A 23106-nucleotide genomic window follows, 5' to 3' on the forward strand; every position below is an offset into this window, starting at 1 on the left:
ATCCTATATTTAGTGAAAGTGTATGGTGTGATTTTGAATATAATAATTTACACATACTTGTAGGAAATATATATAGGTCTCATAATTCAGACAAATTAACTTTCATTAGGGATATAAAAGAAACCTTACAGTCAGTAGGTAGAATGAAATTTGATTGCGTGATCATTGTCGGAGATTATAATTTTCCTAACATTAAATGGACAGAACCATGTCTAACTTTTCCCGACTATCTATTTGTCGAGGCAATTAGGGATGCTTTCTATATTCAACTGGTGACACAGCCTACGAGACACCGACTGAATCAAACTAGTAATATACTCGACTTGGTAATATGTAACGATGATTATTGGATTAATAACATTGACCTTCGGTGGGTAAAAGTGATCATGACTCACTTCTTATATCGTTCAATCTTTCATCCGCCAAACATCCTTCACATGTTTATTTTGATTATTTCAAAGGTAATTACAACTCTTGTAGAGAAGACCTAAATGCCGTGAATTGGGATACTCTTGAAGGCTGCGGTATGAATGAAGCGTGGTTGTTTTTTTAAAACAAACTAAAATGTATAGAATCTAAACACATTCCATTAAGATGTAACAAAACATTTAGTTCTAATAAACCATTGTGGTGGACAAAAAACGTTAAACGTACAATTAATAAGAAACATAAATTGTATAAGAAATTCAAAAAGTATTCTACAACAGATAATTTTCATAATTATGTCAAGGTTAGAAATAATACCAAATACACGATTCAAAATGCTGTGAAAACGTATGAATGTACATTGGCACACGAATGTAAGAGTAGTCCGAAAGGCTTTTGGAGATACGTAAACAGAAAGTTGAAAAGAAAACCAGGTGTTAGTGTTTTATTGAAAGATGATGGTACCAAGGTTACTTCGGATATAGATATAGCTAATGTTTTAAATAATTATTTTTCATCTGTGTTTGTTCAAGAAGACACTACAAATATACCAACGTTAAATGTTACAAATCAATTAAACGTCCCCGATTTTTATATTACACAAGAAGACATACTTGCAAAATTGTTGAATTTAGACGTGACTAAAAGCATGGGACCCGATTCCCTTCATCCCCGTTTACTGAAAGAAGTGGCCTTTGAAATATCACAGCCGCTATCAACAATATATAATAAGTCTCTTGAATCTGGTACCTTACCCATTGAATGGAAACAAGCCAATGTTACTGCCATTCATAAAAAGGGAAGCAAACTAGATGCTGCAAACTATAGACCCATCAGCTTAACATGCATACTCTGTAAGGTTATGGAGTCTATCTTGAAAGACCGAATAATGGACTTTCTTGAAAGTCATACGATGCTAAACGATAACCAGCATGGTTTTAGATCAAAGAGATCATGCATTACTCAACTTTTACAGGTGATGGAGGATTTTACCAAGTTAATTGATCGTGATCAATGCATTGATGTTGTTTATCTTGATTTCCGCAAGGCTTTTGATTCTGTACCTCATGAGAGATTATTCATTAAACTAAAAACATATGGATTTAAAGGGAATATCTTTAACTGGATTAAAGACTTTCTTAATAATCGAATACAAAGGGTCATTGTCAATGGTGTGGGGTCGGATTTTAAGAATGTAATTAGCGGTGTACCCCAAGGAAGCGTATTGGGACCACTTTTATTTCTTTTATATATAAATGATTTACCATGTGGCATAAATTCAGCCTGCAAACTGTTTGCAGACGATACAAAGATCTATAGTACAACTGAACATCATAACATTCTACAAAATGATATATTTTCACTTTTCAAATGGTCTACAACATGGCATTTGGATTTTAATGTTTCGAAATGTAAAGTATTACATATAGGAAAAAATAATCCATGTCATAATTATTTTACCGATACTTCTATGTCAAATCTACTTTCCGTTGTGCCTTATGAAAAGGATGTGGGAGTTACTTTTGATTCACATTTGAATTTTGATTTACATATTGATAATTGTGTAAGCCGTGCAAACAGAATGATGGGAATAATATATAGAACCTTTATAAGTCTTGATAAAACCACATTTTTATATTTGTATAAATCGCTCGTTAGACCAATTCTAGAATACGGAAATTGCATCTGGAGCCCATTATATAAAAGACAATCTATTAGTATTGAAAGTGTACAGAGGAGAGCTACCAAAAAAAATTATACAATACAGTATTTATCTTATAAGGAAAGGTTAGAATTTCTTGACTTACCTAGTTTGAAATATAGAAGAATTCGTGGGGATTTAATTCAGGTTTATAGATTGGTACATGGTCTGGATAGGATAGACTTTTCTGATTTTTTTTTTCATATTCTAATATTACTTTTACTAGAGGGGACACGTTTAAGATTTTTGTCTCTAGATGCAAAACAAACATAAGACAAAACTGGTTCGGTATTCGTATTGTTCAGAAATGGAACAGTTTGAAATTTGAAACAAAGAATGCAAAATCTATGGATTATTTCAAGGTGTTAGTAGACAGGGAATTATATGATGGGAGATTTATATATGACGAATAATACTTGTTTGCTCTGCTGTTGACATGGCTTTCAATCTTGTATGTATATATATTATGCATTATTATATTATTATGGTTATCTTCTATACGCGTGTGTATGTGTGTGTGTGTGTGTGTGTGTGTGTGTGTGTGTGTGGTTGTGTGTGCGCTTTGCATGTCACGGTTAAAGATATATGTTTGTACACCACATGAGTACATTTAAGTTGAAATACTATCTTTACCACGTGTATCGTTATTGTAATATTTAATCAATAGATTTATGGCATTACTAATTAATATTAAGGGCATTCAAAGGATCTTATCCTATTTTGCCCTATACCACATGTTATGTTATGTTATGTTATGTAATGAATGTTTGAATGACAATTAATATTGTAAAGCGCCGCTGAGCACTTATGTTTGAAGTTGAGCGGTATATAAATATCTTATTATTATTATTATTTATTATTATTATTATTATTATTATTATTATTATTATTATTATTATTATTATTATTATTATTATTATTATTATTATTATTATTATTATTATTATTATTATTATTATTGTTATTATTATTATTATTATTATTATTATTATTATTATTATTATTATTATTATTATTATTATTATTATATTACTATTATTATTATTATTATTATTATTATTATTATTATTATGATTATTATTATTATCATTATTATTATTATTATTATTATTATTATTATTATTATTATTAGATCATTTGGGTTTTGGATATTTAAATGATAAAAGCTACATATAATATAACTTTTAAAATATGCAACCTTGTTTTCAGTAAGTGACCTAAGTTGCCCCAGTTGACGATACGTGTTTTTTTTTTTAATTTTCAGAATACGTTCAAACCTGACACACGTGACAGATGGGCCTCGTCTAATACAGAACTCCAGGCGGAGAGTTATTCGATCATTATCACCGATCAGGTCATTGTCTAAACTCAGCATCCTTTGACATTGTTACGAGGGATATACTTTGTCTCAAGAATGCGGGCATTGTCTTTAATCAAATAAAGTCCCTTCAGAATGGGCTTTAATTTTTGAACCAAGTTATAATATAGGCACAAGCGTAAATAATGCGGAATATAGATTATTTTTTCTTTTCTTTTTTTCTTTCTTTTCCCCCCTTTCTTTCTTTTTTTATGAATATTTAATTTAACTTTTCAATCTTACCTTATCATTGTCGTTTGTTGTGGACAGTAGTTCCTTTCTTGTTTCTTGTGTGTTTTCAAACTCGGGTTTTATGTTGACACTGGCACCTGATATTGTGGAAAAAATTGTCTGAAAGTTTTTTGTCTGTTTTTTAAACAAAAAAAAGTTAAGATTACTTTATCCCTCTTGCAGCAAGTGCTACAGTACTAAGAAAATTGTAACCACATTTTAAAAACTTTGGCCAGTCAACTCATCATTCAAATATCGATCGATTAAAATAACCTTCACCTTGTCAAAATCGCACAACTCTGGGACCAAAATAACCCTCATATAATTTTTTTTTAACTCTTAAAACTTGGAAGTCCCAGGTTGGATCGACTTTTGACAAGATGAGGGTCATTTTAACCGATCGATATTTGAAGAAGAGGTTCACTTTAATTGTTCGATATTTAAAGAATGAGTTTTCTGGCCATCATTTAGAAGTAGGGCTAGGCGGTCTCGTTGTATGACACTCGGTTTCCAACCTGTGGGTCCCTGATGACTCCCATTGTGAGGGCGCAAAAGTTGAGTCCTCATCAAATGCTCTTTACCCACCTTTTTTCATCCTATGCAGGTATAAACTGAGCACATGCCTGGTAATAAAGTCGTCTCTGTCAAAAAAAAAACCCACTGTCTCACCGCCTCACTAGCGTCAAGTTTCGTGTTCCCTCTCTAGCTGAAAAAACAACATTTCTCTGGCGATGCCCCTATAGTATGGAACAAATTAGATAAAGAATTCAATGGAGCCTCCAAGCATAGGGATTTTAGGACACTTTTAAACACACTTCTATTCAGACAGGCTTTTAAGTAGTAATAGTATTTACGTTTTGTGTGACGTATTGTCTTTGTAACGCTTCGTCAAGTTATAAAATTACCTGTGTAAATAGTACTGTTTTTCTTTTCGTTAAGGACAGGCACAATGTTGTAGACACGTCGTATAAGGAAACACTCGATGAAAATGGATACCAGAGTCCAACCAGCGATGAATACACACCCTGGCTTGAGTCCAGCATAGCTCAAAATTGCACCGGATATGATGGGAGCCAATATTTTGGTGACAAGATCAATTCGACGGAAGGTTGAGGTCATCACTGTAAAATTTGAGAACAGGACAATTATTCCATAATAATTACATCTATGTTGCGATAGAAGATTGACAAATATTTAGTTATAGGTTTTAAGGGAATAAATGTTTTACACCAGCCAAATACCATATGAGAAGCTCTTTGACCACAGAAAGTAAATAATGTTATGCTACATAGATAAAACGCTTACACCTCAAGCTTGCATGGAAAATTTCGAGGTGCTTTCTATTTGTTTTACTTTTTCATTTTTTTTCCTATTTTCTTTATTGATATCTAGAAATGTCTAAAAACGTAACAGACAACTCTAAAGTTTTCAACATATTTTTATGACATTTGCTATTGTTAAAAAGTTTTTGTTCGTTTATCATTAAAATAATGGTAAAAATGCGTCAAATCAAGGACCCATTTAAAACATTTGAGCAATTTAGTGGGCATTTTGCTTCACAATTGATCAATCATATTAAAAAAAATTCGTTCACTTAATATATTATGACGATATTTGTATCAGCTGTATCAAGTATGATACGTCTTTATCCGTAATGTGTGGAATATAACTTATTGTGTGTACGACTGTGCGGTCTTGTGGTATGACATGACTTCGGATCGAATGGTCCTGGGTTCGAGTCCCACTCTGATCGACGCATAATTGAGTCCTTGGAAAAGGCTCTTTATTCACATTCTCTCATCGCACTCAGGTGTAAACTGGGTACCTCGCCGTTAGCAGCTTTGTCTATGTTGGAAAAATTGCAATATTATTGTCTAACAGGAGTCATGTCTCCTCCTAAATGATAAGTGTTGCTGTTGGCTAGTGACCCTTTGTAAAGGGCTTTGAGCACGTTTAGTGGATATTGCGGTATATCAAACCTCAAGTTAATGCAGTATGGGCCCAAGTCCTGCAATGCTTTGAGTCTTGATAAGTTTCTATCAATCTCCATATTTTAAAAATATATTTATGGTTCTTGAGCTAAGTACTGAGCATCCTCACCTGATAGTGCCGTATTTTTGCTTCTTGCAATTTCAACAATCCAATCTCTCTCAATAACAATGACTCTGCCAATCTTCATCAATCGAGATAAAACCGACAAAACTGTAATGATGCCGTAGAAGGTCTTCTTCAGATCCCCATCCACACCAGACTTTTCCGAAGATAGGAAGAGGAAGACTAAAACAACGCATGCGCAGCAGATGACAAATGAATATTGCATGATCATGGAGGCAAGTGCCGCTGGATTAGGAATGAGATAATGAATGATTTATTAAGTTTTGATTGAACATTATGGCTTACAGATTCATTGAGAACCAGTACATCCATAATATACCACAAGATGTAATTTTATATTACTAATACCTGGAATTTGCAAATATTGTTACAAAAGAACGAATTGGCACGCGTTACTGTAATTGTTGAATTATGGACAGTTGCAATTAAGCAATGTAAGCTCCCTATTCCGATTCGCCCTACCTTTAAGCCTGGGTGTGCGGTCAACCCAGTCCCCAACCACTGTCCCAAAAAGAAGAACACTGGCGCCGTTGGCCAGACCATAAGCAGCACTCAACTGAAGAGATCCTGGGGCAATGGAAATAAAGAACACTCCCAAGGAAAACATCCACATCCGACCAGACTGATATTAAAGTACAGAAAGGAAAGAGAAAACATGATATATTCTTGTTCTCTTAAAATACATATTTTAACAGTATGTACGGTAATTAACATGTTTTGCTTTGCAAAGAAGCATTTAGAGTCAATAATCATATGTATGACATTTTCAAGAAGTATGTTGAAAAGAATGTATTATGATAACGACTTACAATGAAGTATTGAAAAGAATATAATGATTGCATAACTAAAAAATAAAGTAATCTAGCCAATACGATACATCACAATAATATATCTATCTCAAAACAGAGCAAACTTTAAATTAAAACAAAAAGATGTATTTTTTATGTTTATAAAACACGCGACAACACATCCTTACCCATGATGCCAGAAAATGACAAGCATATATGGCGAAGTTAGCTCCCTTGAGCCACTGTATAACTGAGGACATCTTGGTTTACACCAGCTGTTAGGAAATCAAATGGAAAGATAAAAAAGAGCACTAACATTGATTCCAGTTTCTACATTGAATTTTATTCTGGTCTGTGGCCCATGTTTCAGTGAATCTTGTGATATAATTTTTACAATTTTTTTTAAAAATCGAAATATTTTAATCAACACATTTTTTAATGGATTTTATTGAACGGTTTCCACTAATGTTCACAACATTGTTTAAGCTTATGCCATCGTCCAAATACAATTTAAGTTCACAGTATAACTGTTTTCTAGTGCCGCACGGTTCTTCGTTCTCGAGAACAGGAACACCAGGAACACAGCCCAACCAGGACAGTTACCAGGAACCTAAATCCGGAACATGTTCCTGGTCCATGTACCTATTCTTGTGTCAGGTCGTGTCAACAAAAAGATGTGATTTGATGAGGAGAAGGGTGAGGAAGGGTGCAGTGAAACTCTTGTTTCCTGTCTACATAAGCCCTATGTAACAATAAGTGCTGTTTATTATTATTATACTAGTGTGATGATGACGGGGGCGAGGAATGAGAGGAGGAGGTGGGATGAGCGGACGTTGTTATTGTTAAGCTGTGTGCGTGTATGTGTGTGTGTGAGAGAGCAAGAGTGCGTGTGTGTAGTGCATGTGTGTGTGTGTGTGTGTGAGAGAGAGAGAGAGAGAGAGAGAGAGAGAGAGAGAGAGCGCGCAAACCATCCTACGTCCCTCCCTCCTCCCTCTCAATCTGAACCTCTCGTCTGTGGTCGGAACCACAGACTAGGAGGAGACAGGACAACAGCCACTTTTTATTGGCTAATCGCCGCTCATCGCCGCCATCTTATTTAAGATGTGGGCGGAACCACCTACAAATACGAGTACTTAGGTCGTACTAATTAAGACGGGACTGCTAAAACAGGAACATGGCCATCCGGAACACAATCGGAACAAGAACTTGAACATGTTCCGAATGCCCAGCACTACTGTTTTCGTCAAGCCAGATGTGGCTGTGGCAAACAACGACCTATTGAGGTGTGTGTCGGCAATCTGACTCGACACCGTCCTGCAAAATCACTACGACCTGTTTTAACAAAAAAAGATTGTGTGAGAGGTGTTAAAATAAATCACTTTGGAACGATGTCAAAACAAATCGCCCCTCCCAAAGTAACAAAATTGTGCAACAATAACGACAGTAAAAAAAAAATTAAATTGAGCTTTTATATAGAGCAAAATCCACTAAATGTGCTCATAGCGCTTTACAAGTCGTCCCTGGACAACAGCAACATTTAACATGTAGGGCGGTACATGATGCCTGTTAGGCGATATTGCATTTTTTTCAGACAGAGACAACGCTGTTAACGACCAGGTACTCATTTTACACCTGACTACGTCGAGAGAATTTGAATAAATAGCCTTCTCCAAGGACTCAATTATGCGCCGAGCGAAGCTCGAACTCAGACCTACCGATCCGAAAGCGAGTGTCATACCACTAGACCACATATCCACACAATCTAAAGACAAAGACCAACTGAAGCTGACACCGACGTAAATGACGCAATAGAACCAATAGAAATCTCAACGGTGTGTATAAGACCAACAGGAGCTGTGTTAAAACTTCAAAAAAAAAAAAAAACACAATATAATCACCGGTACTGTTGACAATTCACACAGTCGACCTGGATTGAAAAACTGAAAGAAAACATCTGTTAAAGAAAATGTAGTAATAGAGATAACGCAGAGCCCTGTTATGAAACTAATGACACTCACCAACAATCTGCATCAATGTGTCAAAACAACTTACAGAGTAAAATTAAAGTGTCAAAAACGTTATGAAATGTGGCTTATCTAACTCAAGATCAGTCTGTACTAAAAAGACAATACTGCTTTATGAAAACACAATTAGGACCATGACTTTGACATATTATTCATAACAGAGACATGGCTATAAAGGAAAACGTGGGTTCAACGTGATCAAGAAAAGTCGGAAAGGTCGACAAGGTGGTGGAGTAATGATAGTTCACAAAGAAAATATTGCCTTACAGAAATTAAAATTATCAACTGAGTAAACAACCTTCGAAACCGTCGAATGTCAGCTGAAAGACAAAAACATGAAGTTTAATCTTGCACTTGTTTATTGCCGAACACCATCTAATAAAAACAAAACAACGACAAGACAGTTTTTGACAGTATTTGAACAGTATTTCATCGATCTGTCAGCAAAAGACAATTTTTATCTCAGAACCAACACACGAAGAGGGAAACACGTTAGACCTCATAATTAATACCGTGATGACACTTTGTTAAATGACACCCACGTACAAAGTAACTACATCAGATCATCAATCAGTTTAACTTAAATTGATTTTGGAAAAGCCTAAATAAACCCACAGATAGACAGTGACATATCGAAAATATAAATCATTAGATACTGAATTTTATTTAATGACATCACTACATCCGGCCTGGCTGACCACCAAAGTTGAACGTGCAAACACAGCAGATAAAAAAAGTTTCAATTTTTAAACAGATTATGCCTGAAGTTCATGCGCGTTGTCAACCAAAGTTATCACCATAAGGCCTGACACATCATGTTTCTCGAAGGAAATTCGGTTGTCAAAGCAAATGAGACGAGGGACGGAAGAATATAAGGAAGACAATTTGATTTTAAAAATTTGTATTATGAACCCAGTTAAAACAAAATACATTTGATATAAGCAATGATTTCAAAATGAATTTTTTATGTAATACGTAAAAATAAGTGGAATTAGGCATTGTGGCGGAGCCGTTTAGTGTGGCAGCTCTTCCCCAATTGAAAACTTTGATTGTTTGGCGAAACTTAAATGTTAAAAAGTTGATTCATGGTAAAAATAATATGAGAACTAGAAAAGTTGGGGGTTTTTTGGGGGTTTTTTTTTGGTTGTGTTTTTTAAAGAAATTGGGTTGTGATATGTAAAAGTTTTAAAAAACGCTAATATTTGATTGATTTTCTCTATATATGCTTGAATGACAATTTGACCCAAAATAGTAAAACGTTGAATTTGTCTTTATTCGCATCAAAAGATTATTTTTAATTGCCAATCAGCACTCTTTTACACCTTGCTCTATACCAATAATATGAGCGAAAATATAATGCAATTGTTGAATAAATGATTTATTCAACGTGTTCAATGCAGTATTAAACGATTACGAATTTACTAAGCAATGATAGGCTTTTCAAATGGGAGAGGTGGAATAATAAACGATTCTTACACTCTTGCTTTTTGGAATTCCGAACATGTTCCCAACCGCTGAACGAGCTGAATATATATTTGTTCCATTTTACCATTTTATTTATCTATTTGTTTATTTATTGTTAAAAATAATAATTACAGGTAAAATGCATGACATCCGAAAAAATGTAAAATCATAATTTACCAGAGACTTATGTATGATTATTATCGTTGTTTCTTTCATGATTATTTTTGTTTTTAATATTTTCTTGTACTATGAACTTTGTACATTTATGATTCATTCGATCATGACCAATTTTCAATTACCAGTATTCTATGATAGTATTTTTCGATATTACATTGCCGTATTGATACATTTTTCTTGACATTCAAAGTTGTGAAAACATGTCTGTGAATGATACAATGCAAGTTATATGAGATTCTGTAATTGTAGGCTATTGTATAAGCCATTTAAAGGATAATTCATATTAAGACTTTAGTAAGATAAGATAAGATATCACGAGCATTTATTGTTGTTTTCCTATAAAGACTATTTAACTTAATCCCTCGTGAGGTTGACTTGGGTACTTCTGATTTTGTAAAAAGATTAAGTACAAAAACTACCAGTAAAAAATAAGTTTAATATCTTTGTTGACAAATACAAAACTGGTATGAGAGGCAAATATTTTAATAGAACTGTAACAATTTGGAACGGTATCAAGTATGGAACAAAAATTCTAATTCTGTAGACAGATGCCAAGTAATTCCTGATAAAGAAATAATCAATTATATTGCCTTGAAATTACTAGGTTGTTTTCCCTCTTTTGAAATTACGGAGCAATGGACGGCAATACTCATACAATTCAAATATCAAACGATAGCTCAGTATAACAGCTTCATATCGTTTCCCAAAAATATATCCACTAATGTCTATGCACATGCGCCAACGGATCTCGGCAGCGGAGAGATCTGAGTACTTTGCTCTGAGCCAAGCACTCACTGCTGAACGAATCGGATTTAAACTCTTTGAACAATTAAATGACAATTAAATGAAAGATTGAAATTAAAAGGTTTATTGAATCCTTACCTTCAATCAGTCCAATTGTCTTTGTTAAGAGGGAAAATATATGGAACACAGAGATTTGTTTGTTTGTTCAATGTTACTTTAGTTGGAAATTCAATCACACAATACGACCACTGAAGATATGGCTTTGTTGCGAGTTTATCTATCTATGTCAATTGTTTGGAACTAAAACATTCATTCTGACACAATAGTCTCAAAATAGTACTATGTTGTAGTGATAGTGATGCTTAAAATGGAATCTTACCTTTAGCTAATAATACTGGAGATAATTCAATGTACCCATTAAGAATTGGTACTTTTCTTTCTTTATTTTCAAAAAAATTAATTTCATTGAAGTGATCCTATTTACAATATGTTCAATTCTTTTTAAATATTTAATGTTATTATTAAACCACAATGTATCGTGGGTCAAAGTTAATCAAAGTGACCATCAATATCTAATCCATCAGTAGCCACAGTTGAAAAAGCTGGATTTACAAATCATTGGTTATTATTCTCGGAGATTATTCTAAACCGAAGATTTATTCTAAACATTAACCACTGAAATCTGTCATTGCCGATTAACCGTTACTCATAATAATTTCCTATTTTCTGAATTGCAAAATTTTGAGGAGGATTATGCAAAGCTGTAGCAAGATTGAATTTTTTTTTCACCGTACTCAGATGTAAAATGAGTTCCTTACCATTATCATCGTTATCTCTGTCTGAAAAATGTAATATCGCCTAGCCGGCATCATGTCTCGTCCTACATGTTAACAGTTGCTGTTGGACAAGGACCCCTTTTTACTTTTATAGTGCTTTGAGTACGTTAAGTGGATATTGCTCTAAATAAAAGCTCAAGTTTTATGGGGGGGGGGGGGGGGGGGTTGTGGGATTTTTTTCTTTTTGTTAAAAAATATTTGTTCTTTGTGTTCTAAGGAATTTGATAGGATTCATTTTACAACCTATAGTAAAACACCTGCTTTCAGTTTTGTGCTTATTGAAATACGAGTCCAAAGACAGCCATGGCTGACCCATTGGTGGCGTAGTAAAGAAGTGATATCTGACTCGTGACCTTAAGGAAAAGTCACCCGTGACTTATGAATTAGTATATACAGAAAGAACTTAGAGGCTATAAATCTTTCATGATATTATCTACAAACTATTGTCCACGTTAATAACACAGGCTGTTGAAACACACCTCTTAAATTCTCAATATAAACATAGACATCAAATAGATGAAACAAAAAAACGTATTGGAAATAAAAGCAATTTCAAAACATTTCATAAATATAACCGTTTTGCAAGACTAAAATAAAATATGTCTCTTTAAATAAGATACCACAGTAAAAAATAAATGCACCTGGGCCCTTTATATAAGTCGGTTACGTCATTACTACATCAAAAGAGAAGAAAAGCTATATTTTGATTTATTTGTTGGGGGGGGGGGGTTGTATGTATTCAAATTTAGAAAAATAAATCAAATTTTAGAAAAGGTATTAAATATAGATTCACAATAAATCAATGTATCTCTTAACGTCAAAATCGTAAACTGGTTGACATTAATCTGTGTTTTCGCAAATTAAAGTGGAAAAATATTGATATCGGTTATCGTTGGTGTCAAATGTGAACCTTTCAAGGACGATGAGAGGTTGAATTCATGAAGTGTTTATAATATGATGCGTATTGATATTAACGTTTGCTTAGGCTTTATTCGCCTTAAAACCTGACTGTAAACTTCTCTTTTGAATATTTATGGTGTTGCTGTCCATCAACATTCGTCCTTTATATTTATCTGATGATCATTGGGAGGAAAAATCATTATTTCATTTAGAAGAAGTTAAAGTTGTGTTGTATATAGAGCTCGTATTGCTAAAGAAAAATTGTGTAGGGCCTTTACTTACTGCTTTTAGATTTGAGTTTGAAAGTTCAATGTGATTGTCGGGTCGAAATGACATTAAATGTAAGTAAATTATTTAAAATTTAATGGTCGTTAAGGTGAGAGTTATACTCAGTTTTGTTCATCAAGTTTATCCGACGTAATACTTGATAGATACAGTTGGTCTCTATGTATGTATTAGTTTGTAAATCACAGACGTTGAATGTGTCACATCCATTATATAACAAAACTTTACCGTGTCCACAGAATGACCTAGGCACTGACTGACTAAATGAATGATATGATTGTTGAAAGACAGATTGTGACAAGCGATAATGTTTATTTTCATAATTCTGGCCTGACGGATCCAATTGATGGTTCCTCTGTGACCTCTTGTTGCTATGCCTGTCAAGCTATTGACATGGATGCCTTTTTAACTAGTATCTTATAGTCTGAGCCTTCAGTTCTTCAATCAAAATACAGTGCATAAACTTTTGAAAATAACGTCGTATATTTTATTAAAACTAGTCGAATAAACATTTAAGTTTAAGTTCTTTTATTTCTGTCTCGAAAGTTTACGTAATATTTTGGCCCAGAAATCAACTGCTGACCTAGATCCGAAGACACAAAGCCACAGTAAGTCCTTGCCTATCACCCAGAGTAAAACAGTCCACAGATAAAGGTGACGGAACGGGATAAATGGCAGGAAATATTCTGATTGGAAATGCTTAAGAACGAGAGAACGATCAATTCTATTTATCTTGGGGAAAGTGAAGCCGAATTTATACATCGCTGCAATCCAAATGCCTACAATGAAAGTTAGGTCAGGGCGGCCTAATCGTCTAATCATGCTTCTTTGAATAGACTTTGGCCGAGAATTTTGAAATGTCGAGGTCATAAGAAAGACAAAAACAATGGCAACACAAACTTTAGAAAATTACTGCGGGCTTTTAATATAAAAACCAGAGCCATCACTTATATTTTGATCTCTGGGCACAAAGTCGTTTTAACTAACAAAGGGTGTGCCTTTTGCATCCTGATAATTATGTTTTATATTTCAAGCATCGATTAATGAAGATGAGCCTCAACTTATTGAAATTTCTTAAACCTGAGACCTCAAAAGATCTGAAACAACAATTTGACAAAGCAGTCAATATATATATATATATATATATATATATATATATATATATATATATATATAGAGAGAGAGAGAGAGAGAGAGAGAGAGAGAGAGAGAGAGAGAGAGAGAGCTTGGTGATGAAAATAACATCGACATAAATCAATAATTCTAAAAGATACTCTCTTTTTAAATGCCAACTGCACAATAAAAAAACCCAATTCCGACAAAAACATGATAAACAACATCGCCCGTTTTGCACTCGTAACCAGTCAATTCCGTTTCTATAATAAGCGATCAAGATAGGTATAGAATTGATAATTGATACGTCATGGATTTGCCGAACCGCTCTAATAATAATTGGACTTGGTCGTGTTAACATAATGTTTCGTTTCAATAATCAAATCGGCAATTATCAAATTGTAAAGAAATGGTGCGGCCATGTGGTCTAGTGCTATGACACTCGCATTCGGATCGAAAGGTCCTGGGTTCGAGCCTCGCTCGGCGCGTAGTAGGGTCCATGGAAAAGACTCTTTACTCACATTCTCTCACTGTACTCAGGTGTATATTGAGTACCTGGCCGTCAACAGCGTTGTCTCTGTCGGAAAAAAAAAATTTGTCATAAAATTGTAATATCGCCTCACAGGCGTCATGTCTCGTCCTACATGTTATGTGTTGCTGCTGGTCAGGGACCCTTTGTAAAGCGCTCTGAGCACATTTAGTGGATATTGCACTATATAAAAGCTCTACTTTAAAAAAAAAAAGAAATGCATAAAAATCAAGGAATAAGAAATAAGAGTATGCCTCAGTAATATCTAATAACCATTTTATGGTTAACTGTGTCCCCGTTCATAAAACTGAAAAAAAAATAAACATAAGTATTGAATTGTAAGCTTCAATTTATTAGACGAAGGCAGAACTGTCTTCGTCTGATAAATTGAAGCTTAGAAATCAATACTTATCTTTATTTTTCCTTCAAGCTTCAAGCAGCAACATTTTCATCAAACTGTAAAATCAAATTTTGAATGTAAGACAATTTAAAGAAATGTAAGACATAATTAATATAAGCGAGACTTACCAGTGAAGGTAAGGATAGGCAAAACACCTGAGTGAACGCCATCTACCAACATCTAAATATTATTATGCAACTCCATATACTGAGGTTCTCTGAATAAACACGTATATAGAATTTTGTTCAGAAAACTCGTCTTTAAATTTCGATCGATTTAAAATTACCCTCATCTTTGCAAAAACTCTCAAACCTGAGAATTTCTGAAGTTCCAGGTTTGAAAGTTTTTGGCAACATGTTGCCAAAAACTCTCAAACCTGGAACTTTAAGTCGATTGATATTCGAAGGACGAGTTTTCTGGCCAAACTTTTAAATACGATTTTTTTCCTTTCAGATTACGACCGTCTAGTGGTGTTACGATGGAAATATTATGTGACCCAATCAGTCAATCTAGTATTATCTCCGGATGAACCAGATGCCGAAAAAATGAATTTCTAGGTCTTTAAGTCTTTTGCTGTGTTTGTGTCTTGTTTTTAGAGGTTTTACACCGCGGGAAACAATTTTCTGTCAGTTCAGCGTCAGAAAAATGGAAGATGGTTAAGTAAAAGTTTCCGAATCTTAAGTTAAACTACTAAATATCAAGTAAGACAAAGGGGACTGGTTCAAATAGAAAACAGAAAATTCCATTAACAATCTATCAATAATTTCTGACAAAGGGGAAACACGAAACGTCCACAGGATTGTGCATTCGTATTTCATTTTAATTTTGTTCTTTCCATTTTAACATCATACTTTCTATTTCCAGCATCTGAATCATCCCAATATAATTCCGTTTTGAGCCTGTGGGTAACATGTGGTAATAGAGTCTGAATAACACATGGATAATTGCTCAAGGCTCCAATGAAAGGACATTGAAAAATCAAGTCTATCTCCTTTTAATCAGTTGACTGGCGTGCTCTGGAAAAATATATATTTATTTTAAAATTTAGCCAGAAAACTCGTCCCTCAAATATCGATGGCTTTTAATGTCCCTCATTCTGGCAAAAATTCTCAAACCGGGACTTCGCGAAGTTCAAGTTTTGAGATTTTTTTGCCAAGATGAGGGACAATTAAATCGATCGATATTTGAAGGACGAGTTTGCTGACCAAATTTTTTTAATGCGAGTTATTCGAGGTACGGCATTTAACTTTTTAAGGACAATATTTCATATCGTCATGATATAAATATCGGGTAATGTAAATGTTGCTGCTCGAAGCTCGAAGAAATAAATAACGATATGAAAGTGAATGTAAGCTTCAATTTAATTACAAAAACAGATCATCCTGTTTTCTTGATAAAAGGGGAAACCCAAAACGTTCATTTGATCTGTTTTTGTAATTAAACTGAAGCTCACATTCAATTTCACATCGTTATTTATTTGATATAAATATCTAAACACGAATCGTACAATCCTCTTTACCTTTTATTTCATTTACATCCAAGACGTAACAGAAATAGTTTCATTTGTTAAAAACTTAGCACCATAAGTAAGGTTGTGAGTTTAGCCGAGTAAACGTTTAATCCTTTAGTTCTATTAATTTATTCTTAATTATAGGATGACCTTATGCGGATGCCTTAAGATGCGATGTTCATTATTCATTGACATTCATGACTGAGATCTTTATTGGTCCCATCTAATCTGTTCATAACGTTGATGGTGACCACTGTAACACGGCTTGCAATTCGATAGCGTTCATGGGTGAGGCATTATAATCTATTTTATCAAACGTACTGTTTCAGGTGAACAAAGAGGTCGTGAGGATGCTGATGTTGTTGTTGTTTTTGTTCATGATGATGATTATGATGATGTAGATGATGATGACGATGATAATGATAATGATGATGACGATGATGACGATGACGATGATGAGGATGATGATTAATATTATTATTATTATTATTATTATTATTATTATTATTATTATTATTATTATTATTATTATTTTTATTATTATTACTATTATTATTATTATTATTATCATCATTATTATTATTATTATTATTATTATTATTATTATTATTATTATTATTATGGTGTTGATAAATAAACTATTACATGAAAAAGCGTTCAGTTTTGTTTTCGTTTATTTTTTCCAACTATTCTTTGAATATACAATCGCATTTATAGTTATTTTTGTCATCATCATCATCATCATCATCATCATTATCATCATTATCATCATCATCATCATCATCATCATCTTTGTCATTGTCGTCGTAGTCTAAGTCGTTGTCGTTATTGTCGTCTTCATCGTCATCTTCCTCATCATCACCCCTCAACAATCACCAATACCATCACTACTACCACCAAAGCCACCACCACTATCACCAGAATCAGAACTAACACCACGATTATCATCATATTATTATCATCGTTATCATAATTGTTACCGTCATTACCATCATCGCCACCTTTACTTCTATCATTATCATTATCTTAATAAGAATAGTAATAATAACACTGAATAGTGAGAGTGAAAATCACAATCAACATATGACAACGGTTGTGACTATGATCTTCATTAATTGGATTCAATAGTCTAATGTCACGTCGCCCAGCAACGGCGAGCAGCGTGGTTCTAAACAAAGAAAATTCATACTTTGTATTCTTCATGATGTCTAGAACGTTTCATATGTCATGTGATCAGAATGTATAAAAGTCAAAACATGATCATATTTATCATGTTTTTCTCAACTGGATACACTTTTATGCTCGTCGGAGAAATATTTCAAAAGGGCGCCCGCCATTGTTCCGATAGTTTAGAGTCAGTTACTAAGTTACTATGCGTCATTACGAAGGGAGTGGCACCATGACTGTCGAAGCGAATTAGATTCAATAGTCTGATGTCACGTCGCCCAGCAACGACGGCCATCGTGGTTCTAAACAAAGAAAATCGGTACTTTTCATTCTTCATGCTGGCTAGAACTTTTCATATGTCTTGTGATGAGAATAAGTAAAAGTCAAAACATGATCATATTTATAATGGGTTTTTTTTCCTATGGATACTCTTTTATGCTCGTCGGATAAATATTTCATAAGGGCGTCCGCCATTGTTTCGATAGTTTAGAGCCAGTTACTAAGTTACCATGCATCATTACGAGGGAAGTGACGTTACGACTGTTGAAGCGTATTACCAATCATATATCTAATGTCACATGATACTCATACATTACTAGTAGCGAAAAATAAGAATTGTACATACACATTAATATAATATATTTCTCATATGTGTGTCAAGCTCAAGACATGCGCGATTATTATGACTGACAAACACACACGTTCCCCTATATATCTGCACACATATCCACCCACCCACACAAATACACACACACACACACACACACACACACCCACACACACACTGATCTACAAAAACACGTACAAACAAACTGACTGAAGAAGAAGAAAAAAAGAATGAAAAAAAAATTAAATAAAAATAAATTTTATAAATAAATTTAAAAATATTTTTTAAAAAGGAATTCAAAGGATTCAATCATGGGTAATAGATCCAAATAATACATGGCATAGTCTTATTCATTGATACATACAAAAACTAATAGGTACCTACAGAAATAATTTATTTTTTTAAAAACCAAAAAAACAACCCCCCCCCCCCCCCCCCCCCCAAAAAAAAAAAAATAGATATAGATAGTTTGAAGTTGACGTCACTCAGGTCTTTGTTATTGCTTTTTGCCATCCGCGTTCATGAGTAAATTTTCACTAAACCGTATTAACCAGCCTATAAACGTTTAAAGTTACACATAGTGTTGTGTGTTTGTCCGTTTTACTTCCGGGTCGCAATGTTGTGAATTTCTTATCCAATCGCACACTATCTATAAGACTAAATGTTTTTGAATTCTCCAGTGATACCAGGTGCCTATCTAACATTGTTTTCATATTCGATCAAAACTTTTCGACAAAAAATTCCAAATCTTCTCACTTCTGTCCATGTGGAGTTATTTATAAATTGTATAAACTTGTACATATTTGGCTTTTCAATTAAATATTTAGGTAGATATTTTTCTCTGAAATAATTATACCGTCTGCAGTCACAGATTATGTGATATTCATATTCAATTTATGTTACAATTTAGACAGAGCCAAGAATGAAAATCAATTGTTGGTCTCTGCCATCTCTCCCTTTCGCATATAAAATTATGAGAACCTATAATGTTTGTATTGGCGAATCGAATTACTTTTTCTTTTATCTGAAATATGTAGCGTACAGATTTTTCATTGTCCAAATGTCCATAGTCGCTAGTGGATCTTATTTACTCTTTACATTTTTGTAAAAAAAAAATATCGTTAAGGCGTTGGTAATCACAAAACGAAGATAGAAAATGTAACAGGGTCGGTCGACAGGTGGACAACGATGATGACAGTGAAGATTACTGAAAATATTCACAACGAAATGAGAAAATATAACAACAGGTGAACAGCGACGATGACGGTGACAATGACAGTGAAGAATACGATGACTGAGATGATTTTACAGTGACTATGTTTCTTGAATGAAGTAAAATAATGATAGAAACTTGGAGAATTTTGTACAATTTTACCGTCTCGATCGAATATCCTGAAAACACTTATTATTTAAAAAGTCTGAAAAATAGTCCAAAAGATAAAGAGAAATGACACGAGCAGACTAATATAAACTCCAATCCAATACACCAACAATTACTTGAGAAATGTACGATAACACCACAGCAGATACTTGACACCTTGACACACAACAACATCACCAAAAAAAAATCATGGATTTTGCGCTATATAAAAGCTCAAACATTGTTTAAATGTATTTTATTCGTTGTTTATATAGTTGACAAAGGAAAAACTGTCAATGTCAACATTATAATTTGTCTTTATAAATCATATTGAAGTTCCAATTCTATATTTTCATTGTATTTTAAATCTTCTACTTATGACATCTGGACAAGCGTGGGTAAATAGTGGAAGGGAGATAATTTACCATCATGCTGTGTCAAAATTTACATTTAGTTTTGAATGATATTCACACAACGTCATCTAGACAGATGATATTATATCATATCAAAAGTAATATACCGCTATTTTTTGTTTTGATTTTAGAATTTTATTTCACATGTATAATCGTTTCTTTCTACCCTTATAATGTTTCAAGATTAATTTGTTAATCATATCAAATAATTTAAGATAATTATGTTAAGTCCAATATATTCCTTCTCTTTCATGATTTAGCAGATGCGTTATACATAGCGCATGGTCGAGTCCTTGCAAAAAGCTCTTTACTCACATTCTTTCACGATACTCAGATGTATAATGAGTAACTGTCTCGTTCTATATATTAAGTGTTGCTGTTGGTTAGGGGCCCCCTGTAAAGCACTTTAAGCACGTCTAGTTGATATTGCGCCATATTAATGCTCAATATTTTTTTCTTGTTAAATGGCTCAAATTTTAGTAATAATGAAAAGTTAAAAAAGAAAAGAAAATTAGATCAAAACAAAGCAAAATTCTAAAAACTTGAAATCTATCAGATTTTAAAAAAATGATTTCTTGACCTGAAAAATGATTCCCCAATTTTTTAAACCTACAATATTTTAAGTCATAGACACCTCTTTATTGCCTTTTCTGTATCAAACGTGAGTGCGAATATATGCTGTAAAATGGGAGAAGCATCAAGAGAAATATAGAGAAAATAATATTCTTGTATGAAGTTTGTGTTTATTCGTGTATGTTTGTGTTGTTGTCTTTGTGTGTGTATGTGTGTGTTTGTGTTTGTGTGTGTGTGTGTGTGTGTGTGTGAGAGAGAGAGAGAGAGAGAGAGAGAGAGAGAGAGAGAGATTGTGAGATGAGAGAGGGTGGAGGAGAGGGGTGGGGGTGGAGGAGTATGTGTGTTTGGGGGGGTTAGATTGAGTAGTGATTTTTTTCTTGTGTTCGGGGGGTTCAATATATAATTGCAGAAGCCTGATTTTTAGTGTTTGACATAATATGTTCTATCTCATCATATTTTAGAAGGTTGCTTTCCCTTGATTAATCCGGCATTTTATCTCGATATGGTTTTATGAATGTAAACAACACACACGATAGTCCGCCTATGTATTCAAGGGAAGTAATTGCTTGATTCTGTCGTTTAAAATTATTAACAGATTGCACTCCCCTGCCTATTTTTTTGTCAGTGACTAAAATATTAGTTTGTCCGTTTCACAACCCGTGCGCACGCGTTGACGTGGATATCTTCATAACTTTTTGATGGATTTTAATGATAATTGGTACGAACACTGGAATTGTTAGTGACATTAAGCCGATTTTATTGCATCGGTTACAGTAAGCTACTTTAGAATTTTCCCCTTTACGGTATATAAAAAAACGAAGGGCCTGGGATGAGTGAACATTTTGATGTTTTACAATACAATATCATACACATTGAATTCTGTTGTGATAACGATCACTGAATTCAGCCAAATGTTTGACCAGGGGTTTCCATTTCACGAGATTCATGTGAACTACTCACTTACATTGCCATCCTGAGTACAAAATGGCACAGCAAAATGTATAACTTTATACACACTTGACAGAAGGATAGCAAGAAATAGCTATTCTCCGTTTCACGCTATAGAAACCTGGGATAAACTACATCTCCGTGGGCCTAATGGCTCTGAAGGACTATTTAATTTTTTTTTCTTAGGATTAACTTTTTGGCACCAAGTTCACCCGGTCAAAATATGTTATTATGGCCATGGGTTACAAATGGTATGTTATTCTTTACCACTTTATCAAGATATAATAATTGTATATATAGTCCTGCTGAAGGTCATTGGTCATGGTGAATCACTGGAAACGTATTACATACACATTTATATTTATTCAATCTACATTTTTCTTTCATTGGAGTCATATATTTCTCATTTCGTCATAAAATGAACTCTTTGCTTGCTCCGACTCCTCAGTTGAACACGAGCATAATATAATAATAATAATAATAATAATAATAATAATAATAATAATAATAATAATAATAATAATAATAATAATAATAATAATAATAATAATAATAATATATACTTTATTCATCAAAAATATGGAAATTCGTTTACAGACGTGGCATGCACAAAGTAGAGAATCTATGGCGACAATGTCTACATATCTATATATAGATGCAAATGCACAAAAATATAAAAATATATATAACAAGAACCAATAGCGACACATAGTAGGAAAGGATCCTTATCAATTTGTTTTTCATTATTCCAACTTTGGTTTAAACAAGGAAAGAAATTAACCTTACTCAGCTCTTTGCTTTTCTTTTTTAGATAGCAATTTCGAGGATTAGTTCTCACAAAATCATATCAATCAGAATATAAACGTTCAAGATTACACATAGTATGGGTGTTGGTAAGTTATATCCGGCTGGCGGATATTGTTAGTATTTCACCTAAAAGTATAGCATCAATAGCTTCTTCAACCTATGTTATTTTTGTACTTTTTATCTTTTATTTCAAAGGAACCATAATTATGCCTAACTTCTTTTTGTCTACACATAAACCCTTAAATCATTTAGACATCACCTCACAGGTAGCAAGATGTATTTTTTACAAGTACAGTCACGTCTAGATATTCCGAACTTGCATAGTATGTGTCTCTCAGTTATGTGAACGTATTATTGTGTTTTGTGGATACGAATATCGATTTTATATTAAGATGTTTCACGAACGTTAAATCTATTTATTTATTCATGTATAGAATTTATTATTTTCCGTGCACAACATTGAAGAACATAAAGTCATATTTAAGTCATGATAGTTGATGTTGTTTTACTAGAGCATTTAAATAGCGCCATATCCACTAAAGGCGCTCAAAGCGCTTTACAACGGGTCCCTGTCCAACAGCAACATGTAATGTGTGGAACGAGACATGACGCCTGCTTAGCGATATTACA

The 23106-nt window shown here is 33.6% G+C and overlaps 1 protein-coding gene across 4 annotated transcripts in view; it reads right to left on the bottom strand.

Moving 5' to 3' along the window:
* Window positions 1–16688, bottom strand: part of LOC144964815 (solute carrier family 40 member 1-like) — a 26255-nt gene extending 9567 nt beyond the window's left edge. Inside the window, exons 1-6 of one of the 4 annotated variants that reach the window (XM_078899460.1) lie at window positions 11167–11389; window positions 6808–6894; window positions 6294–6453; window positions 5817–6056; window positions 4622–4837; window positions 3729–3814 (exon numbers count right to left, since the gene is read on the bottom strand). In XM_078899460.1, coding sequence (XP_078755586.1) covers window positions 3729–3814; window positions 4622–4837; window positions 5817–6056; window positions 6294–6453; window positions 6808–6879 — 774 coding nt within the window. In that variant the 5' untranslated portion in view covers window positions 6880–6894; window positions 11167–11389. Of the gene's footprint in view, window positions 1–3728; window positions 3815–4621; window positions 4838–5816; window positions 6057–6293; window positions 6454–6807; window positions 6895–11166; window positions 11390–13046; window positions 13186–13277; window positions 13401–16610 lie in introns of those variants that run through there. The other 3 variants (XM_078899462.1, XM_078899464.1, XM_078899461.1) reach the window with 3 other exon arrangements.
* Window positions 16689–23106: the final 6418 nt, after the last annotated feature.

The sequence above is a fragment of the Berghia stephanieae genome, chromosome 2, assembly GCF_034508935.2.
Source record: "Berghia stephanieae isolate SIO BIC M18660-M18661 chromosome 2, UCSD_Bste_1.3, whole genome shotgun sequence".
Classification (NCBI taxonomy): Eukaryota; Metazoa; Mollusca; class Gastropoda; order Nudibranchia; family Aeolidiidae; genus Berghia; species Berghia stephanieae.